The sequence below is a fragment of the Pyricularia pennisetigena genome (assembly GCF_004337985.1).
Source record: "Pyricularia pennisetigena strain Br36 chromosome 4 map unlocalized Pyricularia_pennisetigena_Br36_Scf_9, whole genome shotgun sequence".
Lineage (NCBI taxonomy): Eukaryota > Fungi > Ascomycota > Sordariomycetes > Magnaporthales > Pyriculariaceae > Pyricularia > Pyricularia pennisetigena.
In genome coordinates, this window is record NW_021940921.1 from 942,742 (window position 1) to 968,657 (window position 25,916).

General features: G+C 52.5%; 10 protein-coding genes across 10 annotated transcripts; 6 read left to right on the forward strand and 4 right to left on the reverse strand.

Moving 5' to 3' along the window:
- Nucleotides 1-890: 890 nt before the first annotated feature.
- On the reverse strand, nt 891-4,314 carry PpBr36_10269 (uncharacterized protein; the record flags this gene model as incomplete). The annotated part of the gene is made up of 6 exons (XM_029897382.1): nt 891-1,057; nt 1,167-1,689; nt 1,823-2,843; nt 3,378-3,820; nt 3,910-4,077; nt 4,150-4,314. 6 exons carry the CDS (start codon nt 4,312-4,314, stop codon nt 891-893), a joined length of 2,487 nt encoding a protein of 828 aa, XP_029744236.1.
- A 670-nt stretch (nt 4,315-4,984) lies between these two features.
- Nucleotides 4,985-6,444, forward strand: PpBr36_10270 (uncharacterized protein; the record flags this gene model as incomplete). Its single annotated transcript, XM_029897383.1, has 4 exons — nt 4,985-5,152; nt 5,231-5,490; nt 5,568-6,025; nt 6,131-6,444. 4 exons carry the CDS (start codon nt 4,985-4,987, stop codon nt 6,442-6,444), a joined length of 1,200 nt encoding a protein of 399 aa, XP_029744377.1.
- Nucleotides 6,445-7,331: 887 nt separating this feature from the next.
- PpBr36_10271 (uncharacterized protein) lies at nt 7,332-11,105 on the forward strand (the record flags this gene model as incomplete). The annotated part of the gene is made up of 4 exons (XM_029897384.1): nt 7,332-9,506; nt 9,563-9,766; nt 9,827-10,130; nt 10,204-11,105. The coding sequence occupies 4 exons, from the start codon at nt 7,332-7,334 to the stop codon at nt 11,103-11,105; spliced, it is 3,585 nt and encodes a 1,194-aa protein (XP_029744378.1).
- An 832-nt stretch (nt 11,106-11,937) lies between these two features.
- On the forward strand, nt 11,938-13,497 carry PpBr36_10272 (uncharacterized protein; the record flags this gene model as incomplete). The annotated part of the gene is made up of 2 exons (XM_029897385.1): nt 11,938-12,381; nt 12,490-13,497. The coding sequence occupies 2 exons, from the start codon at nt 11,938-11,940 to the stop codon at nt 13,495-13,497; spliced, it is 1,452 nt and encodes a 483-aa protein (XP_029744379.1).
- Nucleotides 13,498-13,731: 234 nt separating this feature from the next.
- On the reverse strand, nt 13,732-14,223 carry PpBr36_10273 (uncharacterized protein; the record flags this gene model as incomplete). The annotated part of the gene is made up of 1 exon (XM_029897386.1): nt 13,732-14,223. One exon carries the CDS (start codon nt 14,221-14,223, stop codon nt 13,732-13,734), a length of 492 nt encoding a protein of 163 aa, XP_029744380.1.
- A 1,957-nt stretch (nt 14,224-16,180) lies between these two features.
- PpBr36_10274 (uncharacterized protein) lies at nt 16,181-18,099 on the reverse strand (the record flags this gene model as incomplete). The annotated part of the gene is made up of 5 exons (XM_029897387.1): nt 16,181-16,709; nt 16,806-16,999; nt 17,127-17,650; nt 17,769-17,895; nt 17,968-18,099. 5 exons carry the CDS (start codon nt 18,097-18,099, stop codon nt 16,181-16,183), a joined length of 1,506 nt encoding a protein of 501 aa, XP_029744381.1.
- A 2,881-nt stretch (nt 18,100-20,980) lies between these two features.
- On the forward strand, nt 20,981-22,123 carry PpBr36_10275 (uncharacterized protein; the record flags this gene model as incomplete). The annotated part of the gene is made up of 3 exons (XM_029897388.1): nt 20,981-21,038; nt 21,105-21,589; nt 21,707-22,123. The coding sequence occupies 3 exons, from the start codon at nt 20,981-20,983 to the stop codon at nt 22,121-22,123; spliced, it is 960 nt and encodes a 319-aa protein (XP_029744382.1).
- A 1,028-nt stretch (nt 22,124-23,151) lies between these two features.
- PpBr36_10276 (uncharacterized protein) lies at nt 23,152-24,142 on the forward strand (the record flags this gene model as incomplete). The annotated part of the gene is made up of 3 exons (XM_029897389.1): nt 23,152-23,184; nt 23,473-23,895; nt 23,981-24,142. The coding sequence occupies 3 exons, from the start codon at nt 23,152-23,154 to the stop codon at nt 24,140-24,142; spliced, it is 618 nt and encodes a 205-aa protein (XP_029744383.1).
- A 349-nt stretch (nt 24,143-24,491) lies between these two features.
- On the forward strand, nt 24,492-25,261 carry PpBr36_10277 (uncharacterized protein; the record flags this gene model as incomplete). The annotated part of the gene is made up of 2 exons (XM_029897390.1): nt 24,492-24,512; nt 24,920-25,261. 2 exons carry the CDS (start codon nt 24,492-24,494, stop codon nt 25,259-25,261), a joined length of 363 nt encoding a protein of 120 aa, XP_029744384.1.
- On the reverse strand, nt 24,589-25,350 carry PpBr36_10278 (uncharacterized protein; the record flags this gene model as incomplete). The annotated part of the gene is made up of 1 exon (XM_029897391.1): nt 24,589-25,350. One exon carries the CDS (start codon nt 25,348-25,350, stop codon nt 24,589-24,591), a length of 762 nt encoding a protein of 253 aa, XP_029744385.1.
- Nucleotides 25,351-25,916: the final 566 nt, after the last annotated feature.

A 25,916-nucleotide genomic window follows, 5' to 3' on the forward strand; every position in this document is an offset into this window, starting at 1 on the left:
CAAGTCGCAATACATACCAAAAGGCGTATATTCCACGTCTGGCAAGCGATCCCGGGTTTGCGGGACGTCTCGGCTATGTGGATCGCCCGGGTGGATCGCCATGAGACAGATGAATAGAACCGTCACCTATCTGCGGGGCATTAATTCGATATAAGCACCGGCAATTTTAGCCATGTCTTGTGTCAGGTGAGATCCAAGTCATACAGCTCAATAAATTGCGGGTGTTAGTGGCCGTTAGACCCACCGTTTCTCTGTGCATGCATTATCAAGGCTGCATGTCCACGAATATCGGCCCGCTCCCTTCAGCTGCGAACTGCACAAACACCAGTCAGTCCTTGCAAACTCAAATTGTGCTGACTCTGGTTGGCAGATTCGAGAACATTGCCCTTTTTGACTATATGGGGTAGAACGTTGCCGCGTGGATCTTGATGGCCTGATTTATCTTGCTGATTCTGTTGCCGATTCTGGACAAAGTATCTTCAGCAACGGCCCCCACCAGCAAAACTGTGTAAACTTTGTTCGACTTTGTGGACATGTCAGCCGACCAACCAACCATCTGCCATCTTTGCCCTCCACCTGTTCTGCAAGGTCCGATCCGCGGCCAAAAAGTTAATTTGCATGACAGCCGTCAGGTTTACGGCCCACCTCCCAACCTGGGTAATCCCATTCATCGCAATTTTTGAGGCATTTGATTTACACGGGCATGGGATTGTGACTAAATGATCTGGGGGTCTATACCGCCGATTCGAACAAGGATTCCAGGGCGGTGGACGATGCAGGTCATGCAGCTGAGTCCGAGCCATCCCGGTTGGAGGGCCAGCCCGCTGAACACTCAGTCATGCTCTTGATAATACTGGAGAAACCTGTGGAACTCTCTTAGTAGGACTTGTTCAAGCCACATTGTACGTCGAGAGGACCACCGTTGAACGCGAGGGAGAGTGGAAGATGCCTTCTTCCGCCGACCAGTCATCTTCGGTTTCCGGGATCGGCATGAATTTGAACCCGAAAACAAGTATGATGATAAAGACTCGGAGGTCCAGCATGGCGAGGCGTTTTCCTGGTGTTTGAGGTTAGCGAGGTCGGTCCCCCAACATTGCTCGGGACGAGTGCTGTAGGCTTGGGTCTGGAATAGATAGACCTAGTCACCCAGATTCGAGAAGGCTTACCAAAACAGCCCCGGGTTCCATGGCTGAATACCAAAGTCGGCAGGGCCTCGGGGTCAAAGAGATCCTGACCTTCGGGCCCAGGATAGAGCCATCGGCGAGGGTTGAAAACGTCTAGGTTGCGACCACTCGGGCCTTCTACACCACCGCGGGAGCGCTTTGCATGTGCCTCACGGCACGTGGGGCTCCTGAGCGCTTCGTCGACGGGGAGCGGGGTCTTGAGAACTCTCGTGTTCAGCACTAGCTCTGTGCCGGCCGGCACGGAGCATCCAAGCACGATTGCATCAGTGGTGGCGCGCCGCACTACTGATCCTGCCGTGTTGGCCACGCGGAGCGTCTCATGGATGAATGCGTCGAGATAGGGAATAGCCTTGCTGGCTATGTCCTGGGCTGGTGGAAGACTTGGAGCATCGGCACCAACACCAAAAGCCGACATGAGAGCATCGCGTAGCTCCTGTTGGATCTGCTGGTGTTTTGAAAGCAGCTTGACACACCAAGCAAGAGTAAACGCAGTCGAGTCGATACCCTGAGGGGCTGTTGTTAGCATTTGTTACCGATCAAGACAAGGGAGGTTTGTGCCCCCGTGAGATGACAACTTAATTAAAGTAAAAAAAAAAAAAAAGAAAAGAAATAAAAAAAAAGTAAAATAAACATCATACCGCAATCATAAAAAGCATCAACTCCTGCTCAAGGTTCGTCGCTTCAACCAGATTGCCTTTCTTCGCAAGCTGCAGCTCCCGCTCGAGGACCAGATCCATGGCGCAGGCAACGCGGCCGTCGGCGGTATCGTCGCCGTTCCCTCGCCTCACTCGAGCCATGGAAATCAGCCTCGCCATTTCCTGATTCATGCTTTTGCGAATCCGGTGGTATCGTGGCAGCAACCGGATGAACCTTGACCGCAGCGGTTCCCACCCTGCGCGAATATAAACACTCTCGCTTTCCAGGAAAGATGTTACATCGAAGAACATCTTTCGGGAGGTGGACGCGGCCTTGGGCAGATGATCCGACTCGCCCGCGGTACCGGCTGTACCCGCCAGCTTGCTACCCAGCACGCCCAGGTCGCTGCCCAGGACGGTCGCCCACATCAGGTCCATCGTGGCGTCGATCAGATCCGGCTGGGCCTGAAACTCGCGCCCCACTTTGAGGCGCCAAACGTCAACGAGCCGACTCGCGGTGCGGCAGGCGTGCGGAGCAACGACGTTGATGAGAAAGTCGGACGTGATGGAGTCGGCCCAGAGCTTCTTCTGGACTTTTAGTTCTGGCGTCGTGAACAGGGATATGCTGGCTTTTGGCAGGAGAGACTTGAAGAACGCGGCCGTCATGGAGGAGCGGTCAAATTCCTTGGCCCGCCTGCGCAAAATGTCCTCCACCTCTCGCGGGTCGTCGACGGTCAAGATGGCGTGGGGCATGATGTTGGGCGTGAGCATTTGCGCAACCGGGAAGTTCGGAGCGCCGCGGTTGATCGTCTCGAACGTGGCCTCGCTTTTCGTGCATCGGTTTTTGGCGGTGTAGGCCTCTATTGCCGCCAAGTCCCCGAGAAGACGCTTTGCATGGATTTCATTATGCGGCATGCCCGGCAGGACCGAAGGGTAGAGCTTTGGCAGCAAGACTTTGTAACAGAGCCATACTAGCAGTGGAAACAAAATAGCAATGCCGATTGTAGAGAGCACCATGGCGCCGCTAGTCCAAGAACGAGAGATAAAGTGAGGGGAAAAGAGCAGTAAAAAAACATGTGAGTTGATAGAGTTTGGGTGGTGGGTTATTTATTTATTGTACACACGACAAAGCTATCACGTGCGTATCCGACCCCAAGTTGCCCGAAAGCCACTCCACGATAAGTTCGATGGCTGCGTGACAAGGGCAAGGTGGGAAGATCAAGTATGTCAACACTAACAGGATATAGATCTATCAGCTGGTCTAGCAATTGGTTTACTTCTTTCTATGTACACGAGAGTCTTTCGCCTGACCACCCTCCGACTTTGCACAGTCCACCATCAGTAAAGCGTAGCGTTCCGGATCTGTTGGAATTCCAACGCCGTCATTTGCTCAAACCTGGCAGGGTTTTTTTCGGACACGAATTGAGGCAGCGGTCCAACCATTGTGTCCCGAGTGGCCTTCAAAAAATAGGCTAGCGAACACCTCTCAGGAATCACCGCTTTTTTCTCTGCGACGTCGCAAGGAAGCGTGACGCGGTGCAAGCCAGCTTTTATAAACCCGTTGGTCCACCGCTCGAAGCAGTCGGCGGCGTTGACAACCATCTCTATCGGTTGGCCTTGCGGTGTGGGCGTGACGGGCAAAAACGTCCTGGGTTTGTCTTGGTTTTCCAATTCCAAGCCCCCGACCCCGTCCTGGAAAAGCAGCGTTATAACCCCATAGTCGGTATGAGGCCAAATGCGTTTGGTGTAGTCGTCGATTTTTTCGGCTTCGATTTCGGGATACACGTTGATGCATATCTCGCTGGCATCTTTGCTGCATCTGTCAACGAAAATGCCGGGTAATTCCAACCCGATTTCAATGGCTTCCAAAATCTGAAGCGCAACTCGTCTGCATATGTTGTAGTGCCTGGTGACCTTTTCCCGAAAACCTGGCACATCTTTGTCGGCCGGCCATCTGTTAGGGAATTGGGAATCATCCTCTGGTCCCGCGTCGAAATGTTCCTGCCAGACGAGGGTATTAATAAATAAATAAATAAGTAGATAAATAAAAATTGTATTGATAAAAACAAATATACGGAGACTTGACTTACCCTCGCGTCTACAAGTTTGTTCACATCCAGACCCTCGTAGTTTTCTTTTCTCGTCTTGGCAACATAGTCGCCGGATCCAGGACCGCTCCACCCGCGTTGAGGATTCGGTCCAGGGGGGCAAGCTATTTCTTTCTTCTTGGACTGTGGCAGGTGAAAGAAGTCGCGTGACTAAACGTGCAAATAAAATGTTAGCATCCAGGAAAGTAAAGCGAACCATGAAATTGTCGAGGGTTTTCTTACTATTTGCATAACATCCTCAACTTCCTCATCGGACAGTCCATGGTTAGACAATTTGACAAAACCAGACTTGTTGAGAGCCTTGACTAGCTCTTCTCCAAATTTCCTTCTATCCTCGGCATTGCCGTGGGTGAATTGGGAAAAGTCGAGCTTCGTGACTGACGCCATGTTCCGTGAGGGGGTGGGGCGCTCGGAAAGAGTTTATCGCTTATCAGATTCGTTTGAGATTGTATGTACTTTTTTTTTCAACATTATCAATCAGCCAGCGCTGTAGGCGGATGGCCCATTACCAAAAGGCTAACGAAAATTCACCAGAGTCTTATTTGTAGGGATTAAAGGCCTGTACATGGGCCGTTGCATCGATCATGATATGGGGGCTGAGAGATCAAGCCGGGTGTCGGTACTGGGTGTCCAACGACAAGCTGTGAATAATACTGACTACTGTAAGATTAAGTGGGCCTTAATTAGTTTTACTTTTGAAAAAACCCGCAAACAACTGGGGAGCCTATATTGAAGGCATCATGATTCAGAAGCCGCATTAATGCTGGCAAAAAAAGGCAAAAATCATCCTTGCTGTGGGGTGACAGCTTGGTACTTTGCATTGGTAGCGAACCCCAGCGGGTACTAGGGTGGTGCCGGCGAGCTTAATCCACTGCGAATGTGTCAAAAGTATATCGGAACATACATGTAACGTTTGCAGCCGAACATCCAGCTCTTCTGTATACCGTAAACGGAACAGAATCTAGCACGGTTGATTATAAAGCATGATGCTCCCTACCAAAAAAACATCACGTATCTTTATTGTCTCTCAAGATACAAAATCGAGACAATCACAAACATGGCTGCAGAGACCCTTACAAAAGACATCACCAACGCTTTGAGCGATGATGCCCTCGCTGCAATACGAAATGACGATGCCCAGCGCCGTCGTTTGCAAGCCGCGGCGACCAAGCTGAGTCTAGCCTTGGAGAGCCAGGGGGATACTGTCAACAGGGTCAGACAGACGGTATGTGTTTGCCCAGCAACATAGCTTCACTTCTGGCCCATCGTTTCAGGTTGATACAACTGTTGATATTCTATACAGCCCCTACAACTTGCCCTGGCCAAAGTGGGCGTCGACAAACACGTCTTTGAAATTCTCGCTCAGGCCAAGCGAGACGGCCAGCCCCTATCGCATGCAGAGGTTGCTGCCAAGACGGGAATCGAGTCTGCCATGATAAAACGTCTTCTCCGCTACTGGGGGTCCATGGGGACCATCACGCAGGTAGACAATGACAAGTACACTGCCAACAACGTCACCGAGGCTCTCGCATCTGCTCAGGGGCGCACAGCCATTACACACGGGTATGTGACTGACCCTCTCGGCTGCTGGAGACGGAGCAAAAGGGAACGGGGCGGACTGACTCTGGTCGACATGGCAGTTTCAACTTCAAAGCCCCGGTTTTCCTGGCCATTCCGACCTTTTTTGAACGGCATGGCTACAAATTAATGACGGATATCCACGAAACGCCCTTCCAGATCGGGCACAACACGAAGCTGGACCCTTGGGCCTGGGGCAAAGAAAACCCCGACCGCTACCAAGACTTCCTGGGCTGGATGGAGCACGCGCGGGACGGAGACCCGAGCTTCCTCGACTCTGTGGACCTCGGTGGCTTTTTCAACAACTCCAGCAAAGACACGCTTCTATTCGTGGACGTCAGTGGATCGAGGGGTTACGTGACCACGGCAGTGAGGGAGCGGTACGCCGACGTCCCGGGCCGCGTGTTCCTGCAGGATCAGCCCCATATCATAGATATGGTCAAGCAGGAGACTCGACCCGGGCTCGAAAAGATTGAGAAGCACGGGCATGACTTTTTCACAGGCCCGACGCCACTCAAGGGTAAGCTGCGCTCGCACTGGAAAACCCAAACTTTTTTGGAAAGTATTCGCGCTGGAAAGACTGACATTCTTTTTTTTTTTTTTTTTCTTCTCTTGCGGTATCAAGGTGCCCGCGTATATTACCTGCGCAACATCTTGCACGACTGGTCGGACGAGAAGAGCCTCGAGATCTTGGCGAGCGTAACCCCGTCCATGGACAAAGACTCTGTGATTTTGCTCGATGAGGTCGTCCTGCCCGAGATGAACCCTCCATGGCGGGGAACACAGTTGGACGTGGAGATGCTGACCCACCTCGCCGGAGCCGAGCGCACCGAGAACGACTGGCGTGGTTTATTGGATGCCGCTGGTCTGAAGGTTCACAAGATCACGCCATACTTTGAGGCGCGGGGCGATAGCGTCATCGAGGCGAGATTGAAGTAGGGTATGATCCACGGTAGATAGGGAGCTGAATCGCATACGCATCGCTGTCAGTAAAAAGTAAAAGAAACAAAAGAATCCAGCTGTTTGTATGAAGGCTAAATTTAAAAAAAAAAAAAAAAAAGGGAACATTCTATGGTGGTAGGGGTAAAAATCCCCATGCCTAAAAACCCATATGAGATTGTAACCTCAATGGTCAGACTAGACCCCCCTGCATTGCAGGGTTGGTTTTCGCCTGGTCCCGTAGCACCACAACATTTAATAAGCTCTGGGTTCAAGGGGCATCCGAGCCTTGGCAGATTTTCACGGGTGATCGACCTGCTCCGCGATTATTGAATGATTCGATGAGGAGAAGTCATCCAGTCCTAACATAAGCTTTCCAAGGTCAAATGGAGGTGGAGCCGATCACTGGAAGTAGCATTAGAAGAGTAATTTATACGTGGTATAACCTGGATGGCCATAGTACCAATGACTACGCATCTTTTAATTGTCAGCCTATGTTTGTAAGCAACCGGAGACGAATTCTTTTAACCCCATCAGTCTCTCCGAGTTTATTTTGTAACATTTCTTTTTTGTACAAGTGTATGGGGGTATCATTGCCTGACTCAAGGTATCGCAAATTTGCCAAGAAATGCAGCGATAGAAACCAGACCAAGGCAAAGAAGAGACATAATGCCAAGGGGAAAACAAGCGGTCAAGAATATTACATGAAAATGGGTAGTTCGGCTGATGCTAAAGGTTTCTTCGGTCCCCGGAGTGAGTGGGGGAAGTGACATTGTCAAACTTGTGCCAAGGTGCCATACAAACACTGTGGTTACAGTGCCAATTCCTTTACTCCATTGCTTTGGATGCATCAATTTGCCAGTGGAACAGACCTTTGTGAGAAAACAATGGAATCCTTGAGCATTCTCAGTAGCGACAATGGGCCAGCCGATGTGTGTAGGCCAGAAGAGCTGCCCTACACGGCCCAGCTGTTTGACAAATCGGTCATGGACTGGCCAGATAATATAGCACTGGTGTGCGCTCATCAAGCGCCGGACCTTTACGGCATTCCCAGCGAACCTGTTCCCAAGCTGCCTGGTCAGGGAGGCCATGGAGAGTCAGAGCGCCGCGCGTATCTGCGCTGGACGTTCCGGAGCCTGAACTCGGGAATCCAGCGGCTCAGGGTCGGTCTCGGGCTGCTAGGTGCACAACCCGGCACGGCCGTGGTGACCTTTATGCCAAATTGTGCCGAATATGTTCTCACCTGGTGGGCGGCACGGGGGATGGGCCTGGTGATGGCTCCTCTCAACCCGCGGAGCCTTTCCAATAAAGACGAAGTGGAGCACATGCTCGCCACGATCGCAAAGGGCACGGGGGACAAGCGGCTGATACTGGTTGTCTACGAGCAAGAGCTGTTGCGATCGGAACCCCTGAAGAGCATCCGTGCTTTCGCAAAGATCGTTGTGGCGGGTGCAGCGCAACCGCCCGAGAGCGACGAGGTCTCGTTTGGGCATCTCATGTCGGCGGGTGCTACTGCGGCGCACAGCAGTGCCGATGGCCTTCGGGATGCGCAGCCAACCGACGACGAGATACTCTTCACCAGCGGCTCGACCTCGCGCCCAAAGGCCATCAAGATGGAGCATCCCACCCTGTCTCTAGGAATGCGGGACTTTGCCAGTTCGCCCGGCTGCGACCGCAAGCCTGGGGACTTGTGGCTCTCGTTCCTGCCCAACAACCACGGCATGGGACGGTCGTCCGTCACGTCGCCCATGTGCTCCGGCGGTGGCGTGGTATACCCCGGGTTTTATTTCAATGTCGGCGAGGTCGTGGACGCGCTGGTGACGGAAACCTGCACGCACGCGGCGCTGGTGCCGAGCCTGATCAGGCTTCTGGGCGACGCCGTAGGCACGAGGCTCAAGCAGACGGCCCGGCGTGGGAGCCTGATACGCTCGCTGTACCTAAGCGGCGCACCGCCCACGCCGGCCGACCTCGATATCTGCTCCAGCGTCTTGGGGGTCCAAGCCATCTCGTCCATCTACGGCATGACCGAGGGTCCAGAGGCCAGCACCAGCGGATGCAGCGACTGGACCAACCTGGTCAGCGACAAGGGGATGCTGTCGGTGGGGTGCCCACGCAGCCGCGGCGCGTCCCTCAAGATATGCTCGCCCGACGCGACGGGTCCGGACCGAGCGCCGCTGCCCGTCGGGACGCCGGGCGAAATACACTACTGCGGGCCTCATCGGCTGCCGAGCCCGACGATATACATGGACGTTCCAGACGACGATGAGTTCTGCTATACCGACCTGCAGGGACGGCGGTGGCTCGTCACGGGCGACCGGGGTCTCGTAAACGAGGGCGGGCAGCTGTACATAATCGGCCGCTCCAAGGAGATGATCATCCGAGGCGGGGAGAACATCGCCCCCGCCGCCATCGAATCGCGCCTTGCCGAAAACCCTCGCCTCTCTCGCCTCGCCATCCAAGTCGTCGGGGCGCCCGACGCCATCGCGGGCGAAGTGCCGGTTGCGGTCGTCGAGGTCGGTGCCGACAAGCTGGAGCAGGTCGCACAGGAAATCCACGACACGGTCGTCGCCAGGATGGGCCCAATGTTTGTACCTGCCCACATCCTCCCGCTCGAGAGGCTGGGCATGGCCCAGTGGCCGCGGACAGCCACGGGGAAGATCAAGAAGACGCTCGTGGCAGAAGCGGTCAAGACGCGCCTGGAACGAGAGCAGGATTCCGAGAACCTCAACGGCCTGGGTCCTGAGGCAAAAATCAAGGAGAGCATAAGGGGCATATGGGCTCGTTCCGTCGGTCTCCAAGAATTCAATCTGTCCCTACAACAGCCCATTTCTCAGTTTGCCGACAGCTTGACAATTGCACGTGTTGCACGGAGAATTCGACGGCAGATACCGGGCTGCGTCGCATTGTCAGCCCAGGAGATGATGCGGGCCCAAAACATCGGGGAGCAGATCGAGCTGGTGGTGCGCTTGGCAGGTGCTCAGGAAGAAGCTCGTCGTACCAGTGAGCCGGATTCTATGCCAACCCACATGGAGCGTGACGGACCTCCCGGCGTTGATGACATGGTAGGAGCCTTGATCCCTTTTCTTTACCTTGCAGATTCTTACAACAAAGCTTTTAGGCTCACTTGACGGAGGATCCCGGTCTTCTAAACGAGACCAGGGACTTGGTCCTTGAAACCATTGGCAAAGATGGGTTTGACTGGAGCGATGTTGAGGACGTGATTCCAGCGCAGAGCTGTGTTAGCGAGCTCGGCCGAAGCCGCGTGATCGATAGCGCCAAGTTCCACTTTGTTGATTTGATGACCACTGAAAGAGACCCCGAGGTACGTCCTTTGGTACCCGCGATGATGGGCAGCGGGCTGACACTTTTGGCGGACCTCTAGCGCGTCAAGAGAGCGGTGCAGGCGATGCTGTGCCACAACCGTATCCTAGCCTCCTATCTGGTCTGGGATCAGGAAAGACGCCATGGCCTAGATCCAGACCTGGCGCTCCACGTTACACTGAAACACAACCAAAAGCTCTTTGATCATGTGGTCAAGATGGCGGGCACCATCAAGACGGTAGAGGACCTGCAGAGACTGGCAATCGTCTGTCCGGAGCCCGAAAGAGGAGTTCTTCCGGGGAATCTGTTCAGGGCCTTGATCTACGAAGTTGAGGAAACCGGAACAGTTGGGTTGTTTTACATCGGTATGTTGTCAACAAACTTCTTGCCCTGCGAGTCGAGTCAGTCGGTCCGGCCGTGTGATTAACCTTGTCCCAGTGAGCCACGCGGTTCTGGACGCGAGCAGCATATGGATGTTCCAGGAAGACCTGGACACTATTTTGTCGGGCAAGCAAGTCCAACCTCACGTGGATTACAAGCTCTGGGCCGACGCATACTATTCCTTCCGCGGCTCGCCTCAAGCTCGCAGCTCACTCGGTTGGCATGCAAAATACCTGGACGGCATCAAAAGTCATGTTGAGAAAGCCTTGTGGCCACCGATACCGGCGCGTGGAGACATCGACCAAACAGGTAAAGGCTACCCGGACGGTGTGCATTATACCTTCAGAGCACCAGACATTGTCGCATTGAGAAAGTCCCACCCCGGGATTTCGCCGCCCGTCGTACTCAAAATCGCGCTGGCACTGCTCATCGCCTGGCACACGGGACACAGCCACGCCCTGTTCGCGAGCTGCGAAGACGGCCGCACCAAGTGGCCCTTCATGCCAGCCATGCCCAAGCACCAGGCCGGCATGTTCGCCGACGCCCAGGACGTCGCGGGCCCGACCATACAGTTCGTCACAAACCTCGTAGAGATAAGCCCGGCCGAGACGGTGCTCGACTTCTTGCGCCGGATGCAGGACGACCAGGACAACCTGACCAGGCACGCGTTCGCGCCCTGGCCGGAGCTCGAGCGCGCCGTCGGCCTGGAGAGAAACATCATCCAGCGCATCTTCACAACCATCAAGTTCAACTGGGTCCCGGGCTTCGGGGCCCGGGCGCAGATGGACCGGGCCACGGAGCCGTTCCCCAGCCTGCGCATCCTGGCCGCCGTGGCACGCTGGCGGATCGGCCTGCTCTGTCGACTTGGCCTGGGCGGTCTGCACAGCGACGTCGTGACCATGCACCTGATGGGGGATGCGTTCGGTGGAGAGCAGAAAGCGCGTGTCGCCAAGAGGTAAGACCGATTTTTTTTTTTTTTTTTTTTTTTTTTGGCGGGTTGCTTCCCATGCAAGGTTCATTGTGCTGATGTTTTTGGCCGCCGTCACTTAGCCTCGAAAGATTGACTACCTGGCTCACAAGCCCCGAACATTGGGAGGCACCCATCGCAGGATTCAAGAGCGTTTTAGACGGCAAGGTCGAGGTCATTGATGAGGAGGCCCTGAAGAAGATGACCCTCAGCCAGGGGTTGTCTTGTTTAGTGCCCAGTAGCAGAGGACATATCGGGAGAAGGACGGTGATGAGCTAGCGTTGATAGCACACAGGGAGGAGAGCTCGCCAACGGCAGCGCTTTAAGCCAGAGAGTGAGGGGTTTTTTTTTTTTTTTTTTTTGTGCTCATAGGACAAGTTGAACGAGTAAAATGCAGCAAGCGAGAAAAGTTCTTTAAGGACTTTGTTTACTACAAAAGGAAATAAAAAAGAACCCCTGTTAGGATGAGGACTGGACAGGGGTTCGGGCACTGTGTATCCTAAGACAAGAACATCTGTCAGCCCAGAACTGATCTCTTTCACCAAAAAGGTTCAACGAGTAAGGTCAGTGCTTCGACCTGGCATGGAGCTTTCCGGATGACATAATCTTACGAGTCAGACCCAAAGAATAAACAAAGTATATAATCTAGCAATACTACCACCACGCTCCAACCTAAAAAAGAAAAGAAAAAACCACGTTTGTCAGGAAAATGTCTTTTTCTCCCGTCTACTGCACTTTGTTTTCATTTTATCGTCTAGTCATATACTCTGTACAGAGCAAGTTTATTTGGAACAATTACCCTCGTCCATTCACAAACGACGACTATGCAAGACAAGGTTCAAGTTTACCAACTCCGCCCGCTCGGATGGGAAAACGACCAAGAGGAGGAGCGGATACCGGCCACCATTTTCGACTACACTGTCCCCATGTCATATAACGCGTGGGCAATTTATTTCAGACTGGACCGTGAGACCAGCCGCCCCAAAGTTGTCAAAGCCCTCAAAGCCGGCCTCGAAAGGACGCTCTCGCAATGCCGACAGCTTGTTGGCAGACTTGAACTCGACCCCACCGACGACGGAAACTATTCCTTTGTGAAAAGAAAGGACGACACGGTCGATTTTATTGTCGAATACTGGGACGATGTGGACGTTCCGTCTTTTGATCAACTTCAGAATGCTCACTTTGCAAGCTGCAGCCTTGGCGACGTTGGTCGCTTTGGCGCCCCAGGCATGGAATGTGGCCACAACCCAGCGTGCCGCCCTGAGAATGTGAGTAAATCAAGAACTTGTGACGACTTGAACCCTCGAGCTGTTGAGCTGGCCTCGAACCCCTTGGCTGACCGCTCGCTGAAGAAGCCCATCCTCTCTGCCTCCAAGGCGAATTTCATACCTGGAGGACTGATTTTCGTCATGACCAACCTGCATGTCTGCCAGGACGTGATGGGCTGGTACTGGAGCGCCCGTCAACTGGCCGACAACTGCTTTGCCGCTGTGAATGACACTGCGCCTCCTGCCTGGGATCCTGCAGCTATCAGCGATGGCGATCGCTTCACGCCCAGACCGCAGAAGGTCGAGAGACCGGTGGAGAAACCGCAAGAAAATCTCAGTATAGGGTCGGTTTCGCCCAAGCCAGCCTCTTCGTTGCTCTTCCACCTCTCGAAAAGCAAGGCTAGAGACTTGAAATCGTTGGCCGCGGGTTCACGGACTGCTTCGTCAGACGCTTCGTCGTCGTGGATCTCCACATACGACGCTTTTGTCGCGTTGATTTGGCGCACATTGACCAAGCACCGCCGAGGTCTATACCCCGTCCAAGACGACCAAAGGCCTCTGCTGACGGAAGCCATCAACCTCCGCTTCAACAACCGCCTGAGCCCGCCCGTGGCCAAAAAGTACCAACGCAACCTGCTGTGGTCCGCCAAGACCACGGACCATCCGAGCCAGTTCACGGTCGCGCAGGTGGCCGAGACGGAGCCGCTCGGAAACCTGGCCGCCAGAATTCGGCACATGACCTCGAGCGTGACGCAGCCGGTGGTCGAGGCCGGCCTGGCGCAGCTCGCCCTCCGCGACAGGGCAGGCCTCGCCAGGAACATCGGGCAGCTCCCGGCCCTGACCTCGGTCGTGACCGACTGGCGCCGGGCGAGCTTGGAGGGTTGCGATTTCGGGTTCGGCCGCCCGTCTGCTTTTCGCTGCCTGTCCCGGGGCGCCTCCACCTGCATGGTTATCGTCTTTCCGCCACGTGTCGACGGCTCGTTGGGCGAGGAGGAGGGGCCCGAAGTTGCCATATCCATCGAGAACGAGCTTGTGCATGCAATTTTGCACGATGACGACTTCACCCGATATTTTGAATTTAGAGGCTACGAAGTGAGGCATAAGGACTTGGTGTGAAAAGCAAACGTGCTTGGATTTTCTATTTTTTTTTCAGAAATGGTTGATGGGAGCCCTAAATTCGTTGCAATCTGCAGAGCAAGATAAAAACAAAGGGAGACAGCCTTTCTATTCGGCCAAGCACCAAGTCCCACGTCCCCGCCTCTAAGCCACCTTGAAATATGGCAACGGTGAACCGCGGCTAATAGTGTACTCCGAAAACGGTTTGTTATGAAAAGAAGCCTCATTTTATCATCAGTGCCTTCCCTTCTTATGAGCAGTTTTGCCCTGTGTGTAAGTTCCATCAATGTACACGTGCATTTTATGGCCGCCATCGTGGGGCTGAACCGTAATATGCTCCCTTGAGTCTGAGCTGCTAGAATCGTTGCTACTATGCGGGCCATGAACGATTGTGCCCCGGTTGCAGCCATAGGCGGCCAAAGCTTTTCGGGCTGCCGATTTCCATTCCTCAGCTGTGTCCGCTGGAAGACCGCCACCTCTGCTTCTGGAGGTTCCAGCCGTGATTTCAAGATCAACTCTGTCCTCTTTGGCGCGCTTCTTGAGGACTGGGTGGTTCTCATCGCTGACCTTGGCAGTGGGAGCATAGTGCTTGACCGGCTTATCGGTACTAGTGGTACGCCCCGCAGTATCCAGGCTATTGGTGGTGGTAGTAAGGAAGGCTGGAATGGCGTGCGCAATGGTAACCATGCCGAGAGCCCCAGTCGCCAGGTACAAGGTAGACTTCATTGTGTTGAATGAAATTGGAACAGACAAATCTTGGGCAGTTTGTGTAGTATATATATAAGCTGAAACGAAAGGGAAGCAGTGATGTTACCACAAGAGTAGTTTCAAAACAGGAGGTTCGATGGCTTGTCAAACTTGTCAAGATTGTTTGTAAATGCAGCTTCAACATCATATTATATATCTTTCTATTCCTAAGGCATTAGCAACAGGAGGAACCGCTTTAAAATCTTATTCAATGAAGCTTTGCACTTTATAAAAGTAGTATAAGCAAATATTTGATAAACGTAATATCAGATAGGCTGTTCATGGACCTTGTCTAAGCGTAGGGATTTAGGTGGGAGACAAATAAGTAATGCGAATCGCTGTTTCTAATGATTCCTGTCTGTTTTCCAAGTTAACAACCAAGGAAGCTACCTGCAATATGTTTTGCAGCAAAAGAAAGGGGTTCGTGCAAGCCCATGGATACCTTATGAATAGGGCATCCCCGAGGCTGCACGTGTCACTTTGTATCGGGATATCCTTTTAGGTGCGGTAATCGTTATTATTCCAACATCCACAGGGTCTAAGCCGCGGCAAGTGTACCAGGGTATCATTGCCTAGTAAAAGGTAGTTAATTAATAGATTTAAAGCTCACAGCGCAAGGTTGTAAATGGCATTACATTTTAAAGATATATTTGAAAGTTGCTGGATTGAGCTTGTTATGTTGCCTACTCTACTTTCTGCATGAGGTATCTTTACGGTTAAGTTTGAATGAGAGGACTTGGGGTTTATGCTAAAAATACACCATTATTTCCTACCTAAGCAATGTGACATAAATAATACCAAAATAAGAAATAAAAGCCGATAAATAAAGTGTATGACATTACAAAACTACATGCATATAAATTCGCGTAGTTAGTATGATAAAGCAAATAGAATATGTGATGCATGTAAATCAAGCATAAAAAGTAAATCGAGGCAGCTTTAAACACTTAAATACTATCCCTACTGTCGCTTTAACGTTTACATTTTGGGTACTTGCTGTGACTGAATTTCTGGCAGCGTTGTACATGCTTATATTATGTGTACAGATTCTATTTGGGTGAACCGCCGGGCGGTAGGAGCAAGTAACCTGTCCCTTTTTTATCCGTAAATATAAACCCAATTCTGCAAATTTCCAGAAACGTTTCGAGAAATATTTGCCTGGCAACTTCTGCCCGATACACTTAGGCGATATATTCCAAAATCGTTACCATGTTTTCCGCAAAATTGGGCAGTGGAGCTCAATGCACTGTCTGGCTAGCAAGAGATAAAATGTATCTTGCCAAAATGAGCGAACCTGAGATTCAACAACAAGTGTGGACATTCAATACGGACGACGACGTATCGGAAGAAGAAGACGGTTCCCAAACAGATCACTTGATGCAAAACAGGGGAAAGAATATCGGGCGGATCCGGGCGGTGTGACAGCCGAGCCTTGCACTCCTGCATGGAACAAGGCCAATTTTATTAGGACGACCGATTCCATCCAACTTTTGCACCGCGTTGAACCCGCAGCCACCCAAAAATGGGGAGATCAAATATACGGCCGCCGGCGAACCTTTGCTCGACAATTTTGACGGTTTATTCCCTGATAATACCGTGGTGCCGTATAGCCGCATGTTTCGTGTCAATCTTGGCTTCGCAAAACCATTTGAAAAATGCAAACATCACAAGCTTACAAGTCCTCATGGTTTTACGCCACCCGAAAGTTTACGTGGATTCATGTCGAATTCTCTCATAATCGTGTTACCCTTACTTTCACTGATCCTACGCTTACCTTTGAGGCTTTAACAACATGATAGCCGATACCTTCTTTGCTCATAATAGCAAAGCTGAATAGAGGATTTTCAAGTTTTGTTCCAACAGAGCCATTTTTTTCTTCCCCGTCGACATCTCAAACCCGGCTTGTCGCTGAGGGGCTTTCGACATCATACTGCGCTCACCCACCACCGGTGACGGCCACCCGGGTGTTGCGTGCTATAATGTTCCCGGCTGGACGGCTTGAGGCCCCCACGGCTGGTAGCTGGCGACCGGCCGAAGCTTCACAATGTCGCGCAGAGGCATCCACAACCACGGATTTCTCGCCATCCTTTGAGACGGTAGAGCTGGTATGACCGTGTTTCCCGCAGGTAGCCACTCCTCCCGCCGACGGCTTTTGGTCCTCATGCTGCCAGCGCTCAACGCCACCTTCCTCGCCGCTGCTGTTCTCCAGGTCCGGCAGGGACCGCCGCGGGCGCCGTGCAGATATCAAGGCCTTTTTTAGACGCCGGAAGGGAAGCGGCAGGACGCGAAAGCAAAACTGCTTCGCTGGGATGATGCAGGCGCACACTATGGCGGTGGCCATCTCGGCTTGCGACCACTTGGTCACGGCGGTGTAGTTGGAGAGGAGGTCGCTGCTGATGTTGAGGTCTTTCATGAGGATGATGACGCGGATGATACTGATGACGGTGACACTGGCGACAGCAAGCCTTCTCGTCAGCTTTTTGATCCTCTTCACGCGCCTCCAAGATGCAAGTTTATACCAGTAACCAACCAGTTTGCTCTCGGGGAGGCTTTGCACTCACAGGGCTCCCAGGCAGTACATGCTTGCCGCAGCAATCTTGGTCCCTTTGGACATGTTCAAAGTCGAAATCAAAGTCAAGGGCAATCCCAAGATCCAGAAGTCAAGCAGAACCCCGACGATCGAGTGGCCAAAGGATGGGTAGCGCTTGTTGACGATGCATGAGCCATTACGCGGTGAGTTCCACTGTGTCCAGTACTATCACAAAATCATCATGTCAGTACCCGGATTCCGACCAGCAGCAGCAGCAGTCTCTGTCATTCTTTTGTTTTTTTTTTTTCTCCTGGGTTCAAGAGAGGCAAAGTAACGGTTGTGATGAACTTACATAGCTCATTGGATCGCACTGGGCAAGCGCAAATATAGTAAAGGAAAGGCACGAAATCAGGTTGACCATGTGTGTACACAGCACCACCATTCTAAAAGACCAGGCCGGTCCACGAAACAGTAGCCTCCACTCGGGGTCGGCCCCGTCGGCGTTGAAGATGCGCGAAAACTGGAACAGCAGGGAGGCCTTGCAGGCCGCGACGGCCCAGAAGAAGAAGATGCTCCGGATGAAGAACCAGCGGGTCGATACGTTGAGGTCGTCGACCGTGTCGTAGGCATCGCGCCCGAGGCCGTGGCCGACGGCGACCTGGGTGCCCGAGACCGTAATCACCAGACAGCAGATGGCCCCGGTGACACAGGCGTCGTCCCAGCCGATCCCGCCCTGGCCGCCCAAGAGCCGGGCCGCGATGCACATGCCTAGTGCCACCATGCACACGGCCGTTGAAGCCCAGAGCTGCGCCATGAGGGGAATGTCCTCTCTCGGCGGTGGGACGCCGCACGCTTCCATTATTAGTCGCTTCCCAACTATGAATTTTGTCTTGCGGTCAGTCGGCATCTCTTGTTCTTTTTTTTTTCCTTCATCTTCTTCTTCTTCTTCTTCTCCATCCGACCATAACCAAAAGACACCTAGACACTCACTCACCCACAAGATCCCAACCATTGCACTGCTTGACACTACACTCCTCCACTGCTTTGTTAGGTGGCCGACACACACACTTCATTGTCGTAGGGGGACAGTCCCGGGGCGCGTGGCTGGCAGCACATGGGATCTAATCCACCAAGTGATATATATATCTTAGCCCTTGCCGGCAGTGATCAAGGTGGTTTCTGGGTTCTCTCACCATGCAGCTCGGCAGGCTGGCGACTAGTTTGTTGAGCGTCGCTCGGTCGTCGGTCACAGTCACAACCTGGAGGCAGGACGCAAGGGGTAGCAGCAGCAGGAGTGCTGCTGTCAGCACCTGGTCAACTTTCATGGCTCTCGACGGTGACTTTTGTCTTGTCTTGTAAAACTGCGTTTACTGCTTCGGCGAGACTGACAAGCACTGTTATTTGCTGGTGAACAACCTCAATGCAGCTCTGGACGGTTTATACTCCCCAGAGCCAAATACACGGCCGACATCCTTCGAAAAAAAAACCCCCGTTCTACAACCTGCTGATCAGCAACCAGGCTAGCCTATCCTCCCTCACGAAACCCCTTTAGGGGCAGACGCCAAATAGCTCTAGGAAGCCCACCAGTTTGGATTGCATGCCGTTCCGGATCGCTTTATACGCGCTACAGCACGGCTATTCCCAAAGTCGGCAAGTATTGCTCGGGACCTGGTTTGGTGCCAGGTCGTTCCAGTGTCGGCGCAATCTGACGATACTAGAGCGATTCCCCGCGATTTTTTTTTTTTTTTTTTTTTTTGGGCGACTAGCCTTATCCGTGAAGTCTCGTTGGTCCAAGACTGAACGCGCTAGCTAGGCCCTGCATGACAACATGGCACCCTTGCGTCGAACGAACGACAAACCAAACAAACAGCAGAAATCATATGCGGAAGCATCTCTAAGCAGTCAGATCCACTAGTTGCAGAATCTCGTAAGAGTTGTGTTGCTTTGTGAACTTGATATGGGACGGAAAGAGATGGAAAAATCTCTTGTCGGGATTTTGGAAATATGGTGAACCTCCATGCCTGCAAACGTGTGACTTGACAACAAGGAGAATTTCGGCTTGCGCGCAATTGCCCTAACCCCGTACGGCTGAAATTCTTCCTATCATGCATTCGGCAAAGCCACAGCCAAAGTTGGCTGTGTTGATGTATTCTGGCCTGGGGGGCTGAGCTGCGTCCGCCTCGCAAGGCCCGAGGTGTTCTCGGTTATTAAAGATTTAACGCCACTCAGGGGTACTTCAGGTATTTTCAGAGGACTTACCCACGTTTTTTTCTCTTTTTTTTGTTTCCCAACCGGGATCGCAGGGCGATATGTTGCAGGTCAGCTCTAAAACTCAGCTATACACGAACCGGCACAAAGTCAAACTGTCCATAACGTTGAACAAGCGACCCAAGCAGCCAAGAACCAACAGCCCTGGTGCTAGTTTGAAACTTTGTTTCCACCAACCCCAAGTGGTTTTGCGTTGAGTCTCGAACACAGTCTGGAAAATCGAGTTGAGAACCAGTGGTATCTGCGAGCAGCATTGCAGAATTTGGATTGTCTTTCTTGCTCTCTCTCTCTCTCTCTCTCTCTCTCTCTCTCTCTCTCTCTCTTTTTTCTTAGCCCTGAAAGAATGTCTTTACCTCCCTGGATTGAGTAGAAATTCGTTCCAGATGTACATTTTCATTTTCGTTGACAATACAAGCGATCCGCGCCCCGTACGATCAGGTTACCTTCAGGGGCAAAGGCGGTTTGTGAGCTCGGTTCAGGTACGTGCCTTATCTAACGGTCACCGGACCAGTTTTGTCCCAACTTGAGATTGCACCGTGATGACTGCCTTAGGTTGATCGTTCAGTCAAGGAGATCGCGTGAACGCCAAGATGAATCAGCCGAGGTGACATGCAAGGTCGAGCTGCAGGGGTCACGTGGGATGAACCTCGTCGGCCTTTTGCTTGCTAGCACGTGACTTTGGACAGGTCAGTTGCTCGTCTCGAGCTGGGCCGACATGTTGGACACACCTGACTGTGCCAATGGTTCCAGCCATCAAAAGTCACAATCAGATGTCGATCAGAAAAAATATGGTCTAATGTTATCTCATCGCCGAGCACGTAAGGGGCTAAACTAAGCCAAGGGATGCTGTGTATCGCCCCTTCAAAGGATAACAAGAACCAAAGAAAAGCAAAACACAGCAGGCCCAACCGTATGGTAGCAAAATGAACCCTTGCGTTAGATGAGGAGTCCCAGCCTCGTCATGCTGCAGTCTGCGTCATCACTACAACCGCACCCCTCGATCGGACGTCGGAGCTCTGGAGCACCGACTGTCAGCAGTCAGCCAAGGTGCTTTCTTTTTTGTTACCTTAGCGGCGGGCGAAGCCAGATACACCCCGAGACATGGCTTGCCAATTGGCTTGCTTGGCGAGGCGTCTGTTATCTGTGCTTGCCCCCAGTCAAGGCAAAAGAAAAATAACCTTGACGGTTGGCAACCAAAGCTAGATCGCCAAGCCATCTCGCTGAATTTTTGCATTGCAACGACAAAGAAAAAAGCCACTGTTCGCGTGTGTTGATCTTTTTGTAACAAGTACGATGACGAGAGAATCCCGAACAAAGCAAAAGTCAATGTGAAGAAAGTCCCTCCAAAAAAGATCATCATCCTTTTTCCGCGCTTATTCGTCCACTTTTGACGAGGCGAAAACCAAGGCTCTCGAGCCCTCGATTCCACGTTGGGCAGGCTCTTGATGTTCGGACGAAGGGGTTTTTCCCGGGTCAGGTCATCTACACCCGGACGTGAAAGGCTTCGTCAATTATCCAGGGATTGCCAAGTTCGGTTTACCCAAAAAAAAAAAATGAGGTGTTGAATATGAGCAATGTCCGTCCGATTTTTCGGTCGCCGACGCCCATACGCTTACGTCTCCTCGCATTTGCGGGCAAAAATAACCTTCCACATTGAGGGGTTTTTTTTTCTTGAGATATACCAGGGCAAGAAAAAAAATATGACAGAGTTAGCAGCGAACTTATGATGCAAGAGAAGATACCTTGCATCCCTTTCATGCATGGTTGGTTGAGGCGGCGTCGGGGCGTGTTGGGGGTTCCGGGACTCATATACTCATCTCACCCCTACTTTTGGAAAACCCCAGCCCATTCCCGTTTTTTTTTTCTTACCCTTACCACACCATAGAAAAATTATCCAAGTCGCATTCGAAGTGACTTGAAACAAAAGAAACCCTGAAAATGGCAATCACAAACTCGAGAATATTAATACAACAGGCGGCTTTGTGCGCCTGCTTCGGTGAGTACTACCTAAAATAAATTAAAAAAAAGTAAACTGTTGGTCCTAACACCGTCCCCACGCCAGCCACACTAGCACTAGCGAGCCCTCAGTTCCAGTTCCCCGGCACCAACCCGGGCACTACCCCAGGCGCCAACAACCCAGGCAATGGAGGCAACAACGGCGGCACGGGTTCAGGGTCGGGCAGCGGGACAGGAGGAACCGGCAACGGAAACGGGAATGGTAACGGCAACGGCAACGGCAACGGCAACGGCTTCGGAGGTAACGGCCAAGGATTCGGCAACAATGGCGGCAATGGCTTCAACAACTTTCTCGGCTTCGACGTCAACCGCGCCATGTACCTGCGCATGGTGCACGGCTGGGTCGCCTCGGTCGCCTTTGTCATCCTCTTCCCGCTTGGGTCCATCTTCATCCGCGTCATCCCGGGCCGGCTTTCGTTCCTGGTACACGTCGCGACCCAAATCATCGCCTCGATCCTGTACATCGTCGGCGCCGGCATAGGGTTCTGGATGGTTGCGACGATTCGGTTCCCGTTCAACGGTGGTTCCCTGGTAAGTTCATGTTCTTTCTTCCCTTTTAGGTTCATCCCTAGTGGACCTGACGAGGTTGGCGGAACGAGACGATATTTTTGGACCTCGCTAACCAAAACCCGATGAAAACCTAATCAGTTGACCGACCAAAACATAAACTTCCATCCGATAATTGGAATCGTTGTGTTCATCGGCGTCCTGGCCCAGCCAGGTCTGGGTTTCATGCACCACGCCCAATACAAGAAGCTGGGTCGCCGACAGATCTGGTCGCACCTCCATCTGTGGAACGGCCGGACGATGATCGCTCTGGGCATCATCAACGGTGGTCTGGGCCTGCTGGTGGCGCGGGCTTCGGATCAGGCGAAGACGGCCTATGCGGCCGTGGCCGGCGTCATGTCGGTGCTGTGGATCCTGGCGTCCATCTTTGGCGAGTGCAAGAAGGCCATCGAGGTCAGGAGGCAGAGCCGGGCGGCCAGGAAGGAGGCAAAGAGGACCGAGAGGATGGCGGCCAAGAGCTTGTCCAGGCCTCCCAGCCAGGAGGGTGTCGCTGTGTAAGAGGGCGTTCCTTCGAGTGTATTCCTGAGTCGCTTGGGGTCTGGAAAGTTATTGCTTGGGAGCGAAGGTGGAGACAGCTTCATTTCTATCCTTCTTTTGACCGGTTATAGGGGCTTTCTTTTGAGTTTCCCACTTTCCTTTTCATGAAGCGGGCGTTGCACATTTTTGCTTCATTTTGATAGATAGACTGCAAACGCGGCATTGAAAGCCCGAGCACATAGTAATAATGACCATACATTATTGGAATCACTGGGTCAGTATGGATTTGTCTCTGATTATCCAATGGCGGGCCTAACAATCCTGTGGCAGAGGTAGTTTACCAGCGGGTTGTTTCCAGACGTCGCCTCCAACGAATGCGGTTTGCAGCCGAGATATTGCTTGTACTCGGTATAAGGCACAGACATGACTAAGTCAAAGTGGAAAGTGCTCTCTGGCTTTAGTCCTGCTTGCTCTATGCCCAACTGAGTTTTTAACATTGGGCTTTCCGCGATCTGATGATGAGAATGTCAGCGTGCCTCGACCTGCATCGTAGTGCCTGACCGCAACATTGTTGGATGATCAACAGGAAAGCGGATTACCAAGCTCCGCTGTCGCCATTATTGGCAAGATGGCCAATCAGTTCGCCTGGATCCAAAAGTCAAGTCATGGATGGTATTGTAAATATGGAGTTTTTGCAGATGGAAAAGTTGCATTAATTGTTATCTGTAGCATCAATGCGCGGTCTTGGCAGGGGTTCCCCAGGCTGAACCCCCACCATGTCCAGCGATGACGAACCCCATCGCATGGCGGGGTGAGGGGTCAGTCTCGATTCTGGATGTCGCTCGAGAGAAAAATTTCATTGTTTATTTTTTTCCCCGGGAGGGAAAATTTTCTTTTTTGTTCTTTTTTTGCGCCGGGATCTCCGCAGCTTTAATTTTTCCCTTTTTGTACGTGCAGCGTTTGCTTTTTGACTTCTTTGAGTTGCTCTCTATACCCACCCAAAGCAAGCATTCTCCCCAAAAAGAAACCAAAGTCGACTTATATATAAAATGGTTGAAAAGCTTTACGTCACGTACAATGATGTAAGTACCTTTGTCTAGCGAAACATTCTGCCTCCCTTGCCTCCGTTACCGATCTGCCTAGGTAACCATGCCTTGCTGCATGGGATAGCGCGCCAGCGCGACGCCGCCTCGGCCAGCCGTGTTTCTTATTGGTATCACCAACGCCCGGCTTTCAACATCTAGGGCTGCATGTTCCCGGTCCATGTCACCAACCGTCAACGCATCGCAAACCATCTGCCGACACAGCCAAACACAATGCCAACCGCCACAGTCCAAAAGCTAATCGCCTCCTCCCACCCCGCCCCATAGGTACACAAGCTCTGCCAGGAGTCGGCTCCCCAGATCCTCTCCGACTTCCAGCCGCAGCTGATGATCGCCATCGGCGGTGGCGGCTACGTTCCCGCTCGGATCCTGCGTTCCTTCCTCAAGAAGCCCGGCAGCCCCAACATCCCCATTCAGGCCATCGGTCTGTCGCTGTACGAGCAGCTGTCGACCGACTCGGTCGAGGAGGCGCCCGGGACAAAGGTCACGCGCACGCAGTGGCTCGACCTTAGCAGCCTCGGCGAGATGAGCAACCTGCTCGGCAAGCGCATCCTCATCGTCGACGAGGTCGACGACACGCGCACCACGCTCGAGTACGCCGTCAAGGAGCTCGAGAAGGACGTCGAGACCGCCAGGGTCAAGGCCGGCTACGAGGGGCCCAAGACTGAGTTCCAGATCTTTGTGTTGCATGTGAGTCTTTTTTTTTTTTTTTTTTNNTTGAACTTTTCTCATGCAAGTTCCGAGCTAATTTATGCCGCGCGATTTTGATTTGCAGAACAAGAACAAGAACAAGAAGGGCACCCTGCCTCATGAAATGTTGGAGAACGGAAAGTACATGGCCGCGAGGACCGTCGAAGACGTGTGGATTTGCTACCCGTGGGAGGCCGCCGACATTGATGAGCACGACAGGCTAGCAAGTCTGCAGAAGAAGGATTAGATGGGACTATTCGCTATATATGCATCGAGAAACATTCGCGAACGCACGGCAAGCCAAGTTGACGGGGGAAAAAAGAAGCAGTCAGGGATGACACGGCTTCGGCGTAGCTTGGGAACCGCCAGCGAAATGATTAACAATAATTGCTTCGGCCTTGCTGAAAATAGAATGGGCTATCTCTGGCTTTGCAGCGTTTACTAGGGGGTTTGTGTCTTTCACAGCGCAAGGAACATCTTGGTGCTGGGATGTTCTCCTGTTAGCCTGCGAGGGAACAGCGTTGCAGAAAGGGTTCCATGTTGATATTTGGCTCCGAGGCGGAAGAGATAGGTCTAAGAAACCCAGTATATATACGATGCCTCAATTTCTCTTCCACGTGAGAAACGTCGCAGTAGTCACCTCATAAACTAAATATATATGCCTGCATGCAACTGCCAAATATCAAATACAGCTCAGCCACCAGCGGTGCCCTCGCGCTTATGCTTCTCCTTTAGCCTTTTCTCCTGCTTCATAAATTCCCTGATTCCCACGGGAATATCCCGATATAGCTCATCACTCCATAAATCCTCAAAAATCTTGACGCCTGCCGGCTTCACCTCCCCAAGATCCCAGTTGGTCTCGGAACCGCCACCATCATCATCCATACTGACGGCTGTACCCTGAACGGGACTGGGAGAAGGCTTCTTTACAGACTTCTTGCTGGCGGCAGAGGCAGCCAGCCGCTTCTCGGCCTCCGCGTTAGCGGCTAGCCACGCCTCCATTTCCTCACGGAACGTGTCCCAGACGCAGTCGACGCAGCCGCTCATGCAGCAGTGGTCCGGCTCCTCGGGTTTGGGCGGCACCAGGACGCCGGCCACCATCTTGCCCTTCTCGCGCATCTTCCTCAGGCGCTCGCGGCGTGCGGCCGGGCCGGCCAGAGGGGAGCCAAACACGATGCGCGCCTTCTCGGCCGCGTCTGCAGGTGGTGGTGTCGGCGTTGGAGACGTGAAAGAAGGTGGATTTTCTTCTGAATTTGCCGGAGCAAGGCTCTCCGCTGGCTCCTTGGGTTCTTGGGCCGCGGATGACGGCGGGCTCAAGGGGTTGAGATGTCTGTATGGCGGAGGATCGGTGAGGAGGATGTCGTAGTATCGCCCCAGGGGCATAGCCTGGTTTTCTGAGGCTGAACTCCGGGAAGTGGTTGACTGCTTCCTCTGCGGCGGTAATGGTAGCCGCATGCATCTCAAAGGTTTTTTTATCGGCAGCTTCAAGGGGCTTGCTGCCCTGGGGACAGTACTTTTGAACAAGGAAGCCATTTGTTCTTTGGCTTCACAAATATGATGCTACCTTTCTAACATTGGCGTCTGCGTTGATTAGGCGATTTTGGTAATATTGACAAGGGATGTGAACACAGTCAACTGGCAGGCGTGTAGCCTCTCTATCCACGATTCGTTTGGCGCGTCTAACTTTGCTTGGTCATGGATTGCATAACTTGATGTGGCTGTCTTTCGGTTTTACGTCATTTTGCGACCGGATTTTGAAAGCAAGTTCGAGCCGAGCTCCGCCGAAGTTGAGGCGAATCCATGAGGCACGTGACCGAGATCTTCACCACCACTTTTGGAGAAAAGCAAATGGTCTATCTAGCAAGCTTTAAATACCACGCAAGGAACACATTGCGACAGTAAGATTTGTCTCAATGACACCGCGACATAGCCCGATATTGGAACCACTCGTACAACTGATGACAACGGTAACTAATGGCTTGCTGGATTTTATGTATTCTGCAACGTCAGACAGCGAACAG